Raw genomic sequence first — 16983 nt, 5'->3', positions numbered from 1 at the left:
ACATTGTACAAGGCACTGTATGTAAGAAACGTTTGTATTGTCTATGGTACATTGAGACCCTTCAAAATTCTTGCTGAGGTTATGGAGGTATAGGCTTGTTTGTTAAGTACAAAAATTTGCTGATAATAAACCAGAAGCACACTGCTTCATGCAAACTGGCAAAAAAATAAAAGTGCAGACGTGCAATTTCAGAGTAAAAGTAAAAGGGAAGCTCACAAGGCACTGTCAATGCAACACTTGGGTGTAGTGTTGTATTCGAATTCATCACAAGTCTCTGTAAGTCCATCATAAGTCCATCACAAGTCTTTAGCCAATTCACAAGCTATTCAAATGAGCTGTGACAGAAGCATTCTTTTGTCATTGTTCACCGTTACTTATGACTAGCCATTTGAACGGACTTGTAACTGGACTTGTGAAAAGACTTGTGAGGGACTCGAATACAACACTGCTTGGGTGCACCAGCTGAAGACTGACCACAATCTCCTCATTCAGCAGTTGTGGCAGCTCACTTGCGATCGTCAGGCATGAACGGTTCTACACCCCCGATGATGGATAGATCAGTCAGGCAGTCAGTCAGGAAGGAACCTCTCCCATTTTCCACTTCCCACAAGGACTACTACACTTCCATTTACTTGCCAAACAGAACTATAATGCACAAATACTTGTATCACAGAGTAATCCGTGGAAGACTCCATCTGTAAAGACAATGCCAAGTGGCGCGAAAAGTTTCAGCTTTCGGGGCAGTAATCATAGAATCTCTGTAACAGGTGATTTTGCAATCATTAGTCTGTAACTGTGTCCGTATGGTTGATACTCACCGGTTGGCGGCGGTAGATCAAAGCTGCCTTGCTGAGGTCAAAGAGTCAAAATGCCAGGCGACATGAAACTGGGAGAACGGAATATTGCCATCCTATGAAAGTAAAATGACTTGTCTCAATCACAAAACGTGTGCCTTTAGTTCAATCTCTAAACCAATTTATTACATTTTATACCGACCTATAAACGCATTTTATATTCAAATCAATTGAATTGTACATTTAACGTAATATCAAATTACCCTTATTGAATTTCTGTTATATTCTGTTGCAATAAGCTGTTCAGACACATAAATCAAGGTTATAAAATATGTGGATTAACAGAATTACAAAAGTGCCACAAAGCTTTTACAAAACTATTATGTACCAACCTTAACGCCCCTTTTGATAATGTACTCTAAGCAACATGTATAAGTAGGTATAAAAACTTTGACTCTGCCTTGTAATAATAATAATTGTTAGCCTTTGTGACCAGTGACTGCAGGTAACCTGCAAATTAAAACAGGCTGGGTTTCTTGGACAGATTCTGCACAAACAGTCCTGACCCACCAATCTCTATAATGATAAACTGAGTGAAAAGCAAATCGCGATCAAGTGTTCAAATCACCAGGTGCCATCTACGGAGGCCTGACATAAGCTCACGCAGTGCGAAGCTCAAGACCACCGTGGGGTGTTGTATCATGACTGTGCAGGCCATTTCACATTGACTCGGGTTGTTTTTCTACATGTTACAACAGGGGCATCAAAACTACAAATTCCCTTTATTTTTATTACCAATCCCACAGACTATTTTGTTATATCTTGATGCCGTTTTAAATTGTCATGACATGCTCGAGGCTTCCGTGCATTGAGGCAGCCATATTTGGATCAAGGCCAAAAACTTCGAGCTGCTGTCACGGCAAACAACTCACGCGCTATCCAGTCTGAGAGATCAGTACCCTGCCCTGTTTTGACAATATCAACCCTACAGTTATTGAGAATGATGTCACAGTCATCTCCCAAGGTGAACTCAAAACTTAAAGTGTAGCGCTCCCTTCTATTATAGGAAAAAGGTCCCCAATTTACAATCCCCCAGTTTTGGAGGATTGCACAGGACTGGGGAAGGTAGAGTCCCAGCCACTTTTACTTTCCATGGGCTTTGTGACCCTTGAATGTTGATGTACACCTAAAGACTATGTCATAGGTTTACTGCACAGTGGAGGATTCTGTTGGAATCAGGAATGTTCATAGCAAAAAGGTCCAGAGAGGTAGGGTGAACGATTTATCACTGAACTTTGTTTCAAGAAAATCCACCAGTTTAGTATATGGCAGGATCCCATGACGTGAGTATAAAGGATTTTAGTCGTGATTTTTGATGGTCAATTTACACAGACGTGTATGGAAACGTGCTTTCAAGATCTCTCAACAGTCTGGCATACATGAAATTACCAAAAGAAATAGCCAGATTCGAAAATGCACACACCTCCACAGATATGATACGCTTCCTAAAATGCCTTTGCTAGTCCTGTTACATCACATGAAAAACCTCCATTGAGGTCGACTTTTCACTAGGAAACACTGTGCGTGATATTAGTTTGAGTTAGAGCACCTCCTATTTGAGGTACATTCTCATGTATGTACCTCTCAGTGTGGTAACCTGTTGATGAGAATGTGGATTACATGGGCAACAATATTACTGTTCCACCTTATTTCCATTGCAAAACTTGATAAAGGCTGGTACCCGAAAAGTTCTGTGTGTAACTCATGTGGCTGTGATTTGCTACCGGTAGGGTCACATGTCTACAGAATTCAAGAGGTTTGTAATATCCCTTGCTCTAGAAATTGGTGACCACCACCGCACTTTTGGATGTGAGTCTGTCACTTCACTATGAAAAACAGTTTTACTGAGATGGATCTGTTACTATGAAAAAACAACTTCAATTATAAGTTTTTCTCTAACAAACTCACCCTTATGTAGAAAATTATACTTATACATAGCACATAACATTTTAATAGTATGCTGTACAAAAATATATTGCAACTAAAACATTCAAATGCATAGCTTCAAGGCTGAAAGGCCATGGTTTAAAACGACAAGGTTCCACTGTTTGAAAATTTTAACATTATAACAAAATGCAGAATACTTAAATGCAAGAAAAAAGTCTCAAGAGTCACATCTGTACACGTACATACATGCATAACCACATAAAGAATTACTCTTTCCCTGAAATGAAAACATTTGAAATGTTTACTTGAAATTTTAACCATCTTCAAAGGCAATTGTAAAAAAGTGTTGGAATTTATTGTTGATACTTATAAACGAAAAGGAAAGTCTCCCAAATGGAAAATAATATTTGACCAGATTTAAAAACTCCAGACCCAACTCCCTCCGGATCCCTACCCTGGCAGTAGTTACAGTAATTGATGGAGGTAAGTTAGTAGGCCTGGCATTTTGCCCAGCTCAGCAATTCGAGCCTATTCATGTGGTAATAGTAACATATTTTGTCTGTCCAGGAATTTTCGATGGGGTTTCTCAAAAGGTATTCTGAAAACAATTTTACAAAAAAGAAGTGTGATGATGACAGATTATTCATATTCAGAACATCCTGTCCCCTGCATCAGTTTATATAGAGGACCGAAACGTGACGCCATTTTGAACCAGAAGTTTAGTCCAAATGAATGGAGTGCCCGGGGCATGTTGGTTTAGACACCGGTTCTCATGCTAATGCCTTTAACACGCGCAGTTGTGCGTAACATATTCACTGCAGTGCTCTATACCAGAATAATGCACTGCTGCTTCTTATTCCTTCAAAAGGTTAAGATGTGGGATTCATCCTGACTCTTTTGGCTCATGCTAGATTCACCCATAGATTCTCGAGGATTTAGCAGGATTAAGGATTATGGTGGGGGTGAGCCATTGATACTCTTTGACTCTCCTTGGCAGTTGAGTACAAAGAATAGGCGGACACATTTCCAACATGGAGGATTTTGAAGAATAAAGGAGTGATCCTGGTGAACGTCCTTGGGAGTAATGGTTTTAAGAGAAGAGCAGCCAATGTCTTCTTGGATTCATTATCACCTCTTTCTCCACAGCTTAGGTGTAGGATAAACTCCCATGTGTGTCTTGTGATAATCGTTCAATTTACACAGATGTGCGCAGAAACATGCGCACCTCCAAAGTCTCTCAACAATCTGGCATACATGAAACTGCCAACAGACACAGACTCAAAACTGCATGCACCTCTACAGACGCGGTACATTTCCTGAAATGCCCATCATGCTACATCACATGAAAAACCTCTACAGCAGGGTGCAATTATTGACTTTGTGCTTTGGGAAACATCAATAAATATGGGTATAGATGAATCCAGGGAAAAGAACTGGAAACCATTACTGCGGGGCATTCCTGTTTGTAGGTAGGTGGTACGCTCGCATTACATTCCCCTGCGACCAATAGCCTCAACTTAAGGACAGTACGTGAGTGTCATGGCCCTGCAGGAATGGTGTCTCCTTGGATTTGTCTATCGGACTTGGAATGTTATGTTTAACTTGGAAAAGAGAAACTAGAGTCACCCTTAGAAGAGTAAGATGTTGAAGTCAGCATTCTTCATTAACCTTAAAGGGTCCGTGAATTGAATTTTTCTCAGACACACAATTTCTGCACCTTTACACTCTTCTCCACTGTAAAAAAGATGATATTTTTGTGTCAAGCATATTGAAAAGTGCACTCCTGATAAATGTCAAAATGTGTCTAAAAAGTGTCAAAATTGTCTGCATTATTCTGGAAAAGTGAGGGCCCTATTGCTGTGATGAAAAACAGGAAGACACTTCATTTGCATGTTTTTGTGGTCAGATTTTGAACTCAAATTTCTTTTTTGAAAACAAACATGACAAACCGCTGCTCTTGGCTTATTGTCTTGTACTTAACCAACAATAATTCACTTAACCCTAACATTCCCCAACCACACAGAATTAAACAGTAGTAAACTGCTTAATTCTGTAGGGATAGGTCTGGTAGGCCCAGACAGCTGGCTTTTGCATTGGGTTTGGCATACCTCAGAAAAACTAAGTCCAACAGCCTCTGTGCACAAAGTCCCATATGGGTGTTTAACTTTGTGTGAATGGGGAAGGTTAGGTCCAGCAACCCTTGGGCAGTTAGGGTTAAGAAATGGAGATTTACAACAGTGAAACATGAACAAATCCAAACATTTTTTTATGCCCAAATCAATGCAACATTGAGGTTCAGGGTTTGGGATGACATCACAGTTTGCTCGTGAACATGAAAATTTACATGAGCATAAAAATCAAGAAGTCCCCTGAAAAATTTGTCAAAATAGCCCCCCAAAAAATGAAAATAAAGTTTACTTGAAGCACAAAGGTGCATTTTCAGTGGTTGTAGTAAAATAACTGCATTGCATGGACCCCTTTGATTTAAATGAAGAAACCCTTTCAGAGACCAGTATGTTCATATTCAATTTCCTAAAAGTCTGGTAGAAACTGCATGAATTGTGCAGAATGTTGAGATTTTTACTGCTTCTTCATCATCCCACAATGAATTTTGAGTACTGTCGTTCCAGTAATTGCTTACCAAAACTCTTGAAATGTAAATGATCCTGGTTATCAATGCGGTTGAAGTTGGTAAGACCTAGATGCTTAAAACACTGAATTCCCTGCACCAATATTTCCTAGCTTATAACTGCAAATCTTTTATTGGAATTAGAACAGCTCCAGTCTATTTCCAGCATCATGATAAACAAATATAAATGCTCTGGACAGTAGACCCGACTTTTTATAAACCTCAAACCCTGTCACTACAATAATGACTAATTTTTCCAGAATATTGCCTTCAAACAAAGCAACCAAAATGCACCAGTGTTCAGAGTTTTATCCGCTCACAAGCCTCAGCTTGATAGTTACGTGTCCAGAGGTGGCATGTCTCCGGGGGGCTGCGATGCGTAGGCATTATAAGCTAGCGGATACAAATCCTCTTCTGGGTCCTTGGACTCTGGCTTCTGATTGCACTTGTCCAGGAGTTGCTGTATGGCTGAGGTGTCCTGCTCCCACAGCGTGTCGGAATATCTCTCCTTAATCCTCTTTCTGACCTGTTGAGATACGACGAAGTAAAAAACCCACACTAAGTTCCTTGTCGCCTGGTGCCAGAGTGTTGCAATTGAGAGCATTGCGAGACCAGTCGCAACTCACCAGTCGTGTCAAAAAGACCGCTCACAAGTAATGCCTAGTTTCCAAGTTGGCATGAAGAGACGCACTCATGTAGAAATGTTTTATCAACACTTAAGCAATCATGGAAGCAGACAGCACGTCCGACTTGGAAGACTTCTCTGTTGGGTCATTAGAGCAGGTCGTACATGAACACCCACTGGCACGATGGACATACACGTACCAGGAATTCTCTCTTGCTCGAGTATCGCACATTTTACCCATTTTTCTTCTCATGGCAACAAACCCAACAACTCCATTTGCAACGTCCAATAAAAGAGCTAACCTCCGTGTATGAATGTGAGATAAGGAGGCTACAAGTTAAGCTTTAAGGGAATGGTTTCACTTCCGAAACACAGCATTTTATGCAAAACTTTCAGACACCGTTGCACTGCATTTTCTTTGTACTGCGGTGTTGCTAATCATCTCTTCCGCAAATATCTGCATCTTGACATCTTGTGTACTGCTTGAATTTGTTTGAAGTTTCAGCTCATTAAACGCTGTATACATGTATTCTGAAAAAAAAAATTCTAGGATCTCGAGTGCAAATCAAGAGTCACAGAATCATGTTTTGAATTGCACCCAAATTCAAAATCTGGGACATGCCCGATTGGAAAACAAATTATAGAAGGCAATTTGCAAAACTGCGTCTTAAGACCCATCATTAGAAACTGCCAGCTTTCGTTGCTGTCTTCCAAATGACACCTTGCCAGAAAGAATTATTCCACACCGAGTTTAGTCCCACATCTTCAAGCCAAGTAGATGCTTTTCAACAATAACTTCCTCAGTTACTTTATGGACACCTGCAAATGTGGGACTACAAAACTGGACATCAGAGAACCTTTGAGAACCAAGAGAACCCTAACCCTCAGATCCTCCAAAATGTCCAGCAGGAGATCCAAGGAGATTTTACAGGATTGAGGAAGGCAGAGCCCAGTCAGTGTTACTCTTTGTGGGCCTTGATTTCAAAGACGTGGTAACAAAAGTCTGCACAATGGATGGCATCTGAGGATTTAGGAAGGCACATATACCCCAGAGATAAAGTGCCTATGAAGTCTGGGTTTGGAGGTCCAGTCACATTATTTTAAACACACGCTCTTTTCCTTTCCACCCAATTTCTTTGTGGACTTTAACTAGCAATTTTCTTTTTTTTCCTTCCCCCTTTTTTGGGCGGGGACAAGAGCTCCACATTCCTAATATGGCGGTTAATCCAGAGTGCAATAACCATTCATCTATGGCCATACGTATGCCTGAAGCTCACATTTGCATTAACCAAAACATGGGTCAATGTTTGTTTACTATGGGCATTCAGGTGATTAACATCCTGTCTTCATCAAATTTCACCACCAAATATCAAAAGACAACCGTTGCTAGAGAGCAGGCATATGACATTGCCTGTGTTAGCACTTTTCTGACAGGTTACAGAAATGCACCTGCTACCTCGTCATTGACTTAGTCATTACTCAAAGTGTCTCCAGTTATAAATGGGCAGGTGCTTGTGTTCTTTCCACACTGGACCGGAAGCGATCGAGTTTCCCTACCTCCTTTAACTCAGTATTCTCAAAGTTCTGCAGTTGTCTCTGAAAGCCAAAGTTGGGGTTGGCCACTTGCCGGGCCTGCTTGACGGCCCGCAGGCAGTCCCTCCAACCGTGGTCAGTGACGGACATCAGGTAGGCAACAGCAATGGTCACGCTCCTTGAAACCCCTGCAATGCTGCAAAACCAACGCATACACAGAAAAGTTTTTACTACTTTGAATGGAATGGACCAGACAGGACTATCAACAGCATCCCTACCCACAACCAACAATGCAAATATTACAACAATTATTCTACTTACGGCCTAGGTATTACTACCGTTGGAAAGTTAAGTGTCAAAAATTTCTCATTTTTTTAAACATTAATGTTTTTCCCAATTCATCCAAATCTTTGTAGCCCATGGCTTTTGTTTTGTAGACTACGTAAGACATCAATCATAACATGTACAATCAACCATGCTTGTCCCCTCTATGCTTGCCATGTCAATATTGCTCATGCACCAATTATTCATATACATGTATATAATTCGCCATCCATTTCGCAAATAGAATGCGTTCAGAGAGTACATCTTTTTGAATCCACCTTACAATGTTACAAAATTTATGCATTATCAGAATGTAATTTTTAAAAATAATAGTGAGCTTTGCAATCTTGACAAACAATTGACAGAAGCCGATTTTTGTTGTCTAAATTTCTATATTTCTCCCAACTTTCAACACATTCCCACTAACAAACATAAACATACACGTACCAATGAACGAGCACTCGTCCGTCATGTATTCTGCACTCGTGTATAAACTCAGTAGCCTTATGGAAAAACTGAGATCTGCAATAAAATCAGCGTAAAGAAAAATCCAATTGTTATAACTAGCACACTGCTGGAAGCTTAGAATGACCAAACCTGGCTATATTTGCAGGGAAGTCAACAACCAGAGAGAGCTGCCATGTACATGTAATAAGGCACTCCAATGTGGTTGTGCCCTTTAGCATCAACAAGCATCAGCACACACAAGTAGCATCATCGAAGACATCAACCACTTGAAAATCAGATTTCAAAGAAGATTTCAGAGTAGTTTTATCATATTTAAGAGACTGCGACATCTGCAGCTGTGTAAGAGAAAAAAGTGAATTTGCTTCCAGATTCTCACAGGAAAACAATAATTTATCACTATGTATGGGTGCCCGACACCTTTCTTTTTTTCTACTGTCCACGTGAAAACAAGATGGCAGCCGATTGGACTGCACAAGCAGAAACGACTTTGTCATGGTCACTCAAATTTCCACACTCAAATATCAGGTTGGTTGCCCGTTGGACGCACAAGCAGAACCGACTTTGTCACTCAAATTTCCACACTCAAATATCATTTTAGATAATGTGATACACTAATATGATATGTAGGAGCCTAATTTTAATATCGTAAATATAAAGTATTTGCATGAATATGCTTGAATAACTTGTTGACGCTTATTATGCTAAATAGTATGACCCCTTCAATGAAAATCACTGAATGGTGCATGGCGAGTGTGATGCGAAAGCTTGTCACATGTGCATTTCACATTCACTCACACAGGTTTCTATTATTAAGTCATTCAAAAGTTTGAGTTTAACATGCTCCAATTTTAATTTCTTTGATTTTCTTATTCAGCGTTATTCTTTTAATCTTTTTCTTTCTCCAAGTTTATTTTAATTTTTCCGAAGGAGTCTCGTACAATATGAAACCAAGAGAAACAGTAAGGACCCTGTGAAGTCAGTGGCAGGTTTGTGGCTCTTACAAGAAAACAACAAAGGCGAAGCACTTAAACTCATGCAAAGACATATTACGGTCACAGACTTACATATTTGCTGTTGGATTATCTGGTGAATTTAAAGTCAGGTATTCAATATGCTGTAATGAAAACAGAACACAATAAACCTCAGTCAAAAAACTCTCCCATCAAGAAATATATTCTCATTGCTATCTCTCTCTTCCACAACCATTAAACATAATTAATCGTATTTGTATGAAACCAGGAAAAGGAACTTCATATTTTGGGATGTATTTCTCTGAAACCATCGACAAGTCATCTAAGTGTATAATGTGTGGTTACGATTTATGAATACCGAAAGACTATTGGCTGGTTGGTACTTTATGGTTAAAGTGGCAGTTCTGACAGCCTTAGAGGATTACCAAAGGACTATTGGCTGGTTGGTACTTTATGGTTAAAGTGGTAGTTCTGACAGCCTTAGAGGATTACCAAAGGACTATTGGCTGGTTGGTACTTTATGGCTGAAGTGGCAGTTCTGACATCCTTGGAGGATTACCAAAGGACTATTGGCTGGTTGGTACTTTATGGTTAAAGTGGCAGTTCTGACAGCCTTAGAGGATTTAAAACGTAAGACCATAATCAGCAATAAAAGCCTTATTAGAGTTAATTTGAATAATATTTGGTTCACTGAGTTCTTTAAATTCATGTGAACATAACGATATGAGTTCTACATGCTAAGGACACTGTTGCTATACCTCGTGATTCGGGGCAAGCTTTTGCTTAATAGTTACATAAGACACGCTTTGCACAAATACACTGTTTTCAATGGATAAGAAGGGCACAAAGGAACCAGTCCATTTCAGAGATGGTGGTTGCTCTGCAAACGCTTGCAAGAATCAAGAGACATAGGCATTGAGCTGGACTAGAGGGGGAAATTTTCCTAGTAACGCAGGCTCCTTAGGTAGGAACTGCACTTTGCTGGTTCACAAATGACTATGAAATGCATGCATAACAGTTGCATCGCTACCAACAAAATGAGCACTCCTGACCAACACAACTCTTTTTATTGATTTGAGTGGGTGCTCCTAATTAAGGCAGATAGCATCAGCGTCATTAGTCTGAGGAATTCAAATTAATACTTCAATGTGCAATCAGATAACCCAGTGTACTCGATTTCATTTAAAGTTAACCCGCAAAAGGCTTATTCAGGTGGAAGTTCCAACTTACAGGTAATGGCACTTTTGCATGGTCATGAATAGTCACAATGTGGGTGATGCGGTTATTATGCAAGGCTTCCTGATCTTTAGCATCTGTAAGAGAAGAAATAATTGATTAACTCTAAACTCTCCAAGTTTCTTCACTATCCGCTGGGAGGTCTTGGAGGATTTCAAACGAATCAATCAGGAAGGTACCGGTACAGCTCGGTAGCTGTTTTGGCAGGACTATCAATGCTCCTTGTAAGTCAAAGTTAAAACCATTGGGTGGTCTGATTAACTCGAGAGGATTTGGGTTGGTTTCCAGTAAAATGCCAAGGTGATTCACAACACAGTGCGCTACCAAGAGGTCACTATGGAGAGGCCATTTTTCATGTTGACAGTCGACAAAAGCATCGCCATCTTGTTCCGATTTGAGCACATGTCTAGTAGACAACTTGGGGAAATTTTTGATGGATTGGGACACTCCATCCTGAAGAAAGAAGGATTAATTAAAACTGCTTTCAAAATACACTTCTTTCCTGACAAACAGACATTGGGAATAATTCAAGTTCCCTGTGCATAGCCAGCGAATGAAATTTTTCTACCATTTCCCACAATGCACCGCAAAAAACATGGCCTTTCCTTGACAACCGCTGTATCACTTGAGCTGCTGCTTTTAACCCTTTGACTCCATGACGTCCACTAGACTCTTCAGATCCCCAACTTCTGCTTGGACAAGCATACGGCTCATGGCAGCTCCCCGTCACAAAATTTGATATTTTTTTGTTTTAAGCCCTCCTCAGATAGCTACATGTATGATCGCTTCAACCCACGTAATGGGCCATACAGGAAGAAGGATATCATTAACTGGCAATGATGGATTAATGTGGAGGGGGGGGTAGGGGCTTGAGTCTCACCCTGAAGAGAACTGCACACACACATAGCCACACTCTTACCTCTAAAATTTCCAACATAGAGACCAGGAATGATCTGTATAGAGAAAATCCCGAAAAATATGCAAAATGTCAGATTCTTTCTTTCCTTCCAGCTGCTGTTAACCCTCCTTTGGTTTTACAGCACAAATGTGCACAAATGCCCACAGTCACTGGTGAGCATGTATTTTCTATATGGAACTCAAACATGCACAGGTTCAGTGTGTACACAGTAGGTCGTCAGCACAAAATGACCCAGGGCTTTTGTGCAGTCCTCTTCACTGCATTTGGCTTACTGCACAGTTATGCACATGAAACAGTGAAGCGCAGTTGTTGGGCAGCACAAAAGTGCAATCTGATATTCCTGTGAGGGACAGTTGGTGCAGTGCACAACACGACACAGCTGTGCTTCATTGAGGTGTTTACCAAAGAGTGACTTCCACATACATGTAGGAGGGTTAATGGCCAACTTTCAATCTAAATTCAAGACAACTGAAAAGAACTGTGACATATGACAGTAGTGTGTTTGCCTATCAACTGTCCAACTTGAGTGATATGGCATTGTTTTACCCTAATTTCAACCCCGTGTTTCCAACAGCACAAAAGCTGTTTAAAAATTGTCAGAAATACACATGAAGACGTCAGGCACAGACATATACAAGTACACTACATGACTTCACCCTTATTCTTTCATACCATTGGTGGCTCATGGGAGAGTCTGAATATTCATGAACTTGTTTCACCCACAAGAGGATTGCTCATGGACTGTATATTCAATAAGCCTGATATCCACATATATACCATGACATTGTCAGAAAACAGAAAATTTCAAAGTGGACAAACAAGAACTTCAAAATGTCAAGCTGCTTCAAAGCTTTTGCAGACAGGGCAGAGAACCTGGCAGAATCTACCAAGAAACTGGTGTGTTGGATAATGCATGAGATACTGCAGTAAAAAACAAGACATATTGACCACAATAAAACTACTTTAGTTTTTAAAGGGAGGTGACACCTTTAATTTTTGGGCGTAATTTCACATGATTGGCTGATGATGGGATATGAGATTTACTGCAACTCGCATTCCACTCACTTGTTTCATGTTTGAGTCAACTGCTTTGTGACTAATCAAGAAAAACACCGTGGCATTTTCAACGATTAAATCGAAGATCTTGTAATTTATCTTGCACAAAATCTATGAACTACAGGGTTTTCATAGTGAACAACACCCGCAGGATCATGTCAGCATGACAGGTTCTCTTTCCCTTTAAAAACAACAGTAATCAGAGAATTTACCTTGGAGTAATGCGCCTCCTCAACAATGTGGCATTGTGGATTCATGGAAAAAACTTCATCCTGGAATAAAGTATGCAGTCGACTCGTGTCCGTGACACTGACACGAGTATGCACGTGTGTGCACGATCATGCTTAGTGAATGACCACACTTTCACGTCAGTTTAAACGTCAATGAAAGTCTCAAAACTCCATTCCTCGTTGACTATAATTACGGGCAACGAGGAACTTACATCTCAAAACACAGGAGGTTTAATGTGTGGAAATCATGTTTTTTGTTGACGAAATCCTCTCACTATGCTCGCTACACAGCTCAAAAATGGCCACAATGTTTGGACCATACCATTTTGCTTCGGGGGGTGATTTTGAGTTTGAGTTTTCGCGTCAAGAAAATCCTTTCCTAAAATAAAATTTAACTTCAAACTGATCCAATTCCAATGTACGTTTTACTTTGTACCTTACACTTAGTGTCCTCTAATTTCAGTTTAGAATGTATTTGGTAAATTTCTGCCAGTATGTTTTAAGCTGCTGTTAGTATTACCCGTTTATTTGTTATTCAGACCCCCACATCATCTGAACACACTACGCATAAAATTGGTGCCGGTTAACAATTGTGGTGTGTATTGAAAATGAAACAAACAGATAAAATGGTCGGTCAACCATCGCAAAAAAAAAAAAAGAGAACAAAATTTCTGTTTTCTCAAGATCAGCAACATTCTGGGCGGATACATTTTACAGACTGACCAACCCTGTTATTTACCTTCTTTCAAGTAATACATTCGAGGATTATTCGGCAGCCCATTTCTGTGATTTTTCCAAAGATTTAACCTACCTTTCAGGAGAGAGAAATTGACCTTATTGAGTCCACGAATTTGCAAACATGATTTTTAGTGTTTTGGGACAGTATACCGATATGCCTGTCTGGCATTATAAAATAGCAACAGTATAAGTCCGTACTTGAAAAAAAAGCCTCTTTTAACACCAGATTCTGTTGGTCTAAACCCCTCCCTCCACTCTACCCTTCCTGTTCTCCCCTTCCTGTTCTCCCCCTCCTCTCCTCTCCCCCCCCCCGGCACTCACGGAAGTAAATACATGTATACCTCACTCATGCCAATCCCCATGCTGTGACCTCGGATGGGACAATAGTTAAATGCTTCACGGAATGTCTTCTAACAGAGTTCAGTCCAAGACGGTGGGTCCTCCCTTCCTGCCAAGCAGCACAGGTGATGCGGCATCGGTGGGATAATCCCTTTCGTAGATTGGCTGATGCCGTGCTGAATAAGAAGTGGACTCAATCTTGCTCTCTAAGCCCTCTTGAGACAAAACGAAACAAAAATAATTGAGCAAATCTACTGAACTGCCACAGTATCGTGTCGCTCCATGGTGTTTTCTACTGGTATGTTTTACTGGTTACGTTTTGTCCCTGGTAATTTCTGCCACATTTACCATGTTTACATGTACACGTTTGTATAAGTGCACTAACCTTACATACCTAGTGTGGACTTGTGAAGAAAAGGTGTCCACACGATGCAGGAAAGGAAGACGTTCTGTGGACTTACACATGTCCACAGGACATTTCCCCTTCTCTGAAAAAGAAGTTTAGAGGCATTCGGGGATGGGGTCAACTGTCATAAAAGGAAGAGGAATAGTCAAGGAAATCTTGTACAAAAAGCCAGCTGACAATGGCGTTCTCAGTTCAAGAAAAACAAGTATTTTCACTGAGTTTTCTTAACTGCACGAAAAGAAAGGAATATCCATACTAGGTGTGTAAGGTAAGTGCACATGTGTGTGTTGGTAGTTGTTATTTAATTGCATTTCTGGGGGCCACTACCAGACAAGCTCTGCTTTTTAGAGGCCCCATTTATCACTGTAAATCTGTGATATTTATCATATTGTTATGTCGAGAAATACATGTAAATGAGATTGAGACTGAATCAAAACAGAGTTTGTACATGGCTATCTCCCAGGTTTGAAAAACCTTACAGTTCTGGAAGTACTTCCTTTCAATTTCAACGATTTACACATTTATAGATTTGCAGGTATGTCTAGTGTTATAACTTAGGCCTATACATGTACACTGTACTTCACGCTTGGATAAGTTAAACAAGTGGCATATTATTATGACTGTCACGTATGTCATGTCTGTATAGGCCTAGTGTAAACGTAAACAAATGCCATGAGAATGGAATTTTTTCGGATTGCCAATTAAGCTTGAATATTGCCTTCCTTTCTGAACAAAAAGAATGGCCAAGGCAGCCTCAAAAATCAAAGAATCAACAGGAGGACATTACCCTTTGCTAGTGTGATCAGCCGGATGCAATTCCCCAGTGTTTATTTCTAGTTGAGTGTTTGATGTCACTAGTCTCGATGTCTATAGGTACCTGTACTCTCCTACAATCTGCTGAGTAAGAGGTAACGCTTGTTTAGGAACCAGTCTATTTAAAATCCTTTCCGCAGGTCAAAGGTCTCCAGAACTTCAATAATTCATCAGAGTTCGCCCTTGAAGGCAATATTTTGACAAATTTTCTCTACACATTTTATGACTAGAGTTTTATTTGTTGGGTTTGATCTCCGACACGCAAATCAGTCTCCTAATATTCATGGTCCCAGACGCTGATCTTTGGTGCAATCATGGAGGAATAAAACAGCCACACCTACAAACTGACTTTTTCGGTCACGCGGAGGTTGCACTACACCAAGTACGTGCCCATATCAGTGCAAAATCGGACCGAAATAGCGCCGCCTGTTGACTCTCACGAAGAGGTTCACCTTCGTTTTTTTCACTGGAAATTCAAGATTATAGCCAGATCACTTTTCGTTTCAATTTCATGGGGGTAAATCACGAATTTTTCTTTTTTTATTCGCCTTCAAGTTTGAACGAAGATAAAATAGCAATAAAACTAAGGGCTCATTTCTGAATGTAGCCGCCCGCATTTTTCCAAAAAAGGATTTATAGAAATGTTTCTATGTTGCCTCCTGGTCATGGCCTGTCTTATTGTAAAAACCCCGATGGATCACACAATCTTAATGAGCTCGCGCGCAGAAATACAACCAGAAGTTGGTGGAATGCACCCGGAGACGTTTGTCTCCGGATCAATTCCCAGGGCGGCCCGGAGCTTAACTTGAAATTCAATTCACGCATGAAGCCACCGCAGCTATCACAACCATGCACATATAGTACATGTATAAGACTAAACCAACCATAAAAACTTCACACGTGAAACTTCTCAACCATACACAAAGCTCCTATTACCGGTATATAACCTCCCTGTCCACAATTTCGACACAGGATTCGAACCCACACCCCACAGATCACAAACCATTTGCTGGGCTCCATGTTTTAACCGCTAAGTTGACTACCGCAGTTGCTGGTGTTTTTACCGGCCGACGAATGGCTCCAACATACACGAGTCTAATATTATTACAGTCACGGTGGACATGCACAATAAAAAAAACACAACCACTGTGGTTGGGCTTCACACGTGTGATTGCGTTATCTCTTATTCGGTAATGCCTCAACCCGTGCGACTGTTTTATAGTAGATCTACATTTCATTATGCTGCGCTGTGGAAGCACAGTAATACCAGTCACAACCTAAACATCCTGGAACATTGCTTCTCTCCTCTTCATTGGGTTTGTTCTAAATCAAGTTGGGCATTCGACAATTCTGTTGACAAAAGGAACATAATGCACAAATGACAAATGATGGACTGTACCTTTCAACTCGTTCCGCAACCCAGACAATACGTCCTAGTGTTATCAAAACTCACACATATCTTTCGAGATCATTTCTCAAACGATTCCGTGCAATGCGAAAACTGAGGTGTTAAAAAACACAATTGGTGTTATCAGATGACCGCACCATAATATTACTTTAACACCGCTGGGTTTACTTTGCACACCTACAAATGATGAGTGCACTGGTGGGTGTAAAACGTAACACCAGGGTGTGTTGAAATAATACCAATAGTTTTAACACTGGTGAGAAGTGTTGGTATAGTCCTCTGACATAACACCGATTTAACACCCCTATTTTGCTGTGTGTCCCCTTATGCAATGATCCCGCTGTGCAAAAATGCGAAAAACAGATTTGCCTCAGCCGAATTTTTGGCTAAAGCAATATACCCTGCTTTCTTCATGCTTGAAAATATTGCATTATGTGTCAGTAGTTCACTCATCATTTTACTCGAAATTTGAACAGTCCATGTAATGTCTACAGAAACGTCAAAAACACCCATTCGGATCCAGCACTTACAGAAAAGGGGTGCCCCC

At 40.4% G+C, this 16983-nt stretch overlaps 1 protein-coding gene across 2 annotated transcripts; it reads right to left on the bottom strand.

Moving 5' to 3' along the window:
* Nucleotides 1-949: 949 nt before the first annotated feature.
* On the bottom strand, nucleotides 950-15387 carry LOC110984786 (dual specificity protein phosphatase 22-like). Of its 2 annotated transcripts, XM_087138101.1 has the most exons (9): nucleotides 15003-15387; nucleotides 13812-14024; nucleotides 12715-12774; nucleotides 11447-11480; nucleotides 10522-10604; nucleotides 9385-9434; nucleotides 8300-8374; nucleotides 7553-7724; nucleotides 950-5896 (listed from the first exon to the last, which is right to left on the bottom strand). In XM_087138101.1, the coding sequence occupies exons 2-9, from the start codon at nucleotides 13830-13832 to the stop codon at nucleotides 5708-5710; spliced, it is 684 nt and encodes a 227-aa protein (XP_086994227.1). In that variant the 5' UTR covers nucleotides 13833-14024; nucleotides 15003-15387; the 3' UTR covers nucleotides 950-5707. The 2 variants fall into 2 exon arrangements, with proteins under 2 accessions (XP_086994227.1, XP_086994228.1); XM_087138102.1 differs by lacking the exon at nucleotides 12715-12774 and having other exon boundaries at nucleotides 15003-15382.
* Nucleotides 15388-16983: the final 1596 nt, after the last annotated feature.

Source organism: Acanthaster planci, linkage group LG06 (genome assembly GCF_054643075.1).
Source record: "Acanthaster planci isolate LZ-2023a linkage group LG06, COTS_SCS, whole genome shotgun sequence".
NCBI classification, from domain to species: domain Eukaryota; kingdom Metazoa; phylum Echinodermata; class Asteroidea; order Valvatida; family Acanthasteridae; genus Acanthaster; species Acanthaster planci.
This window is presented reverse-complemented; position numbering and strand designations above follow the sequence as displayed.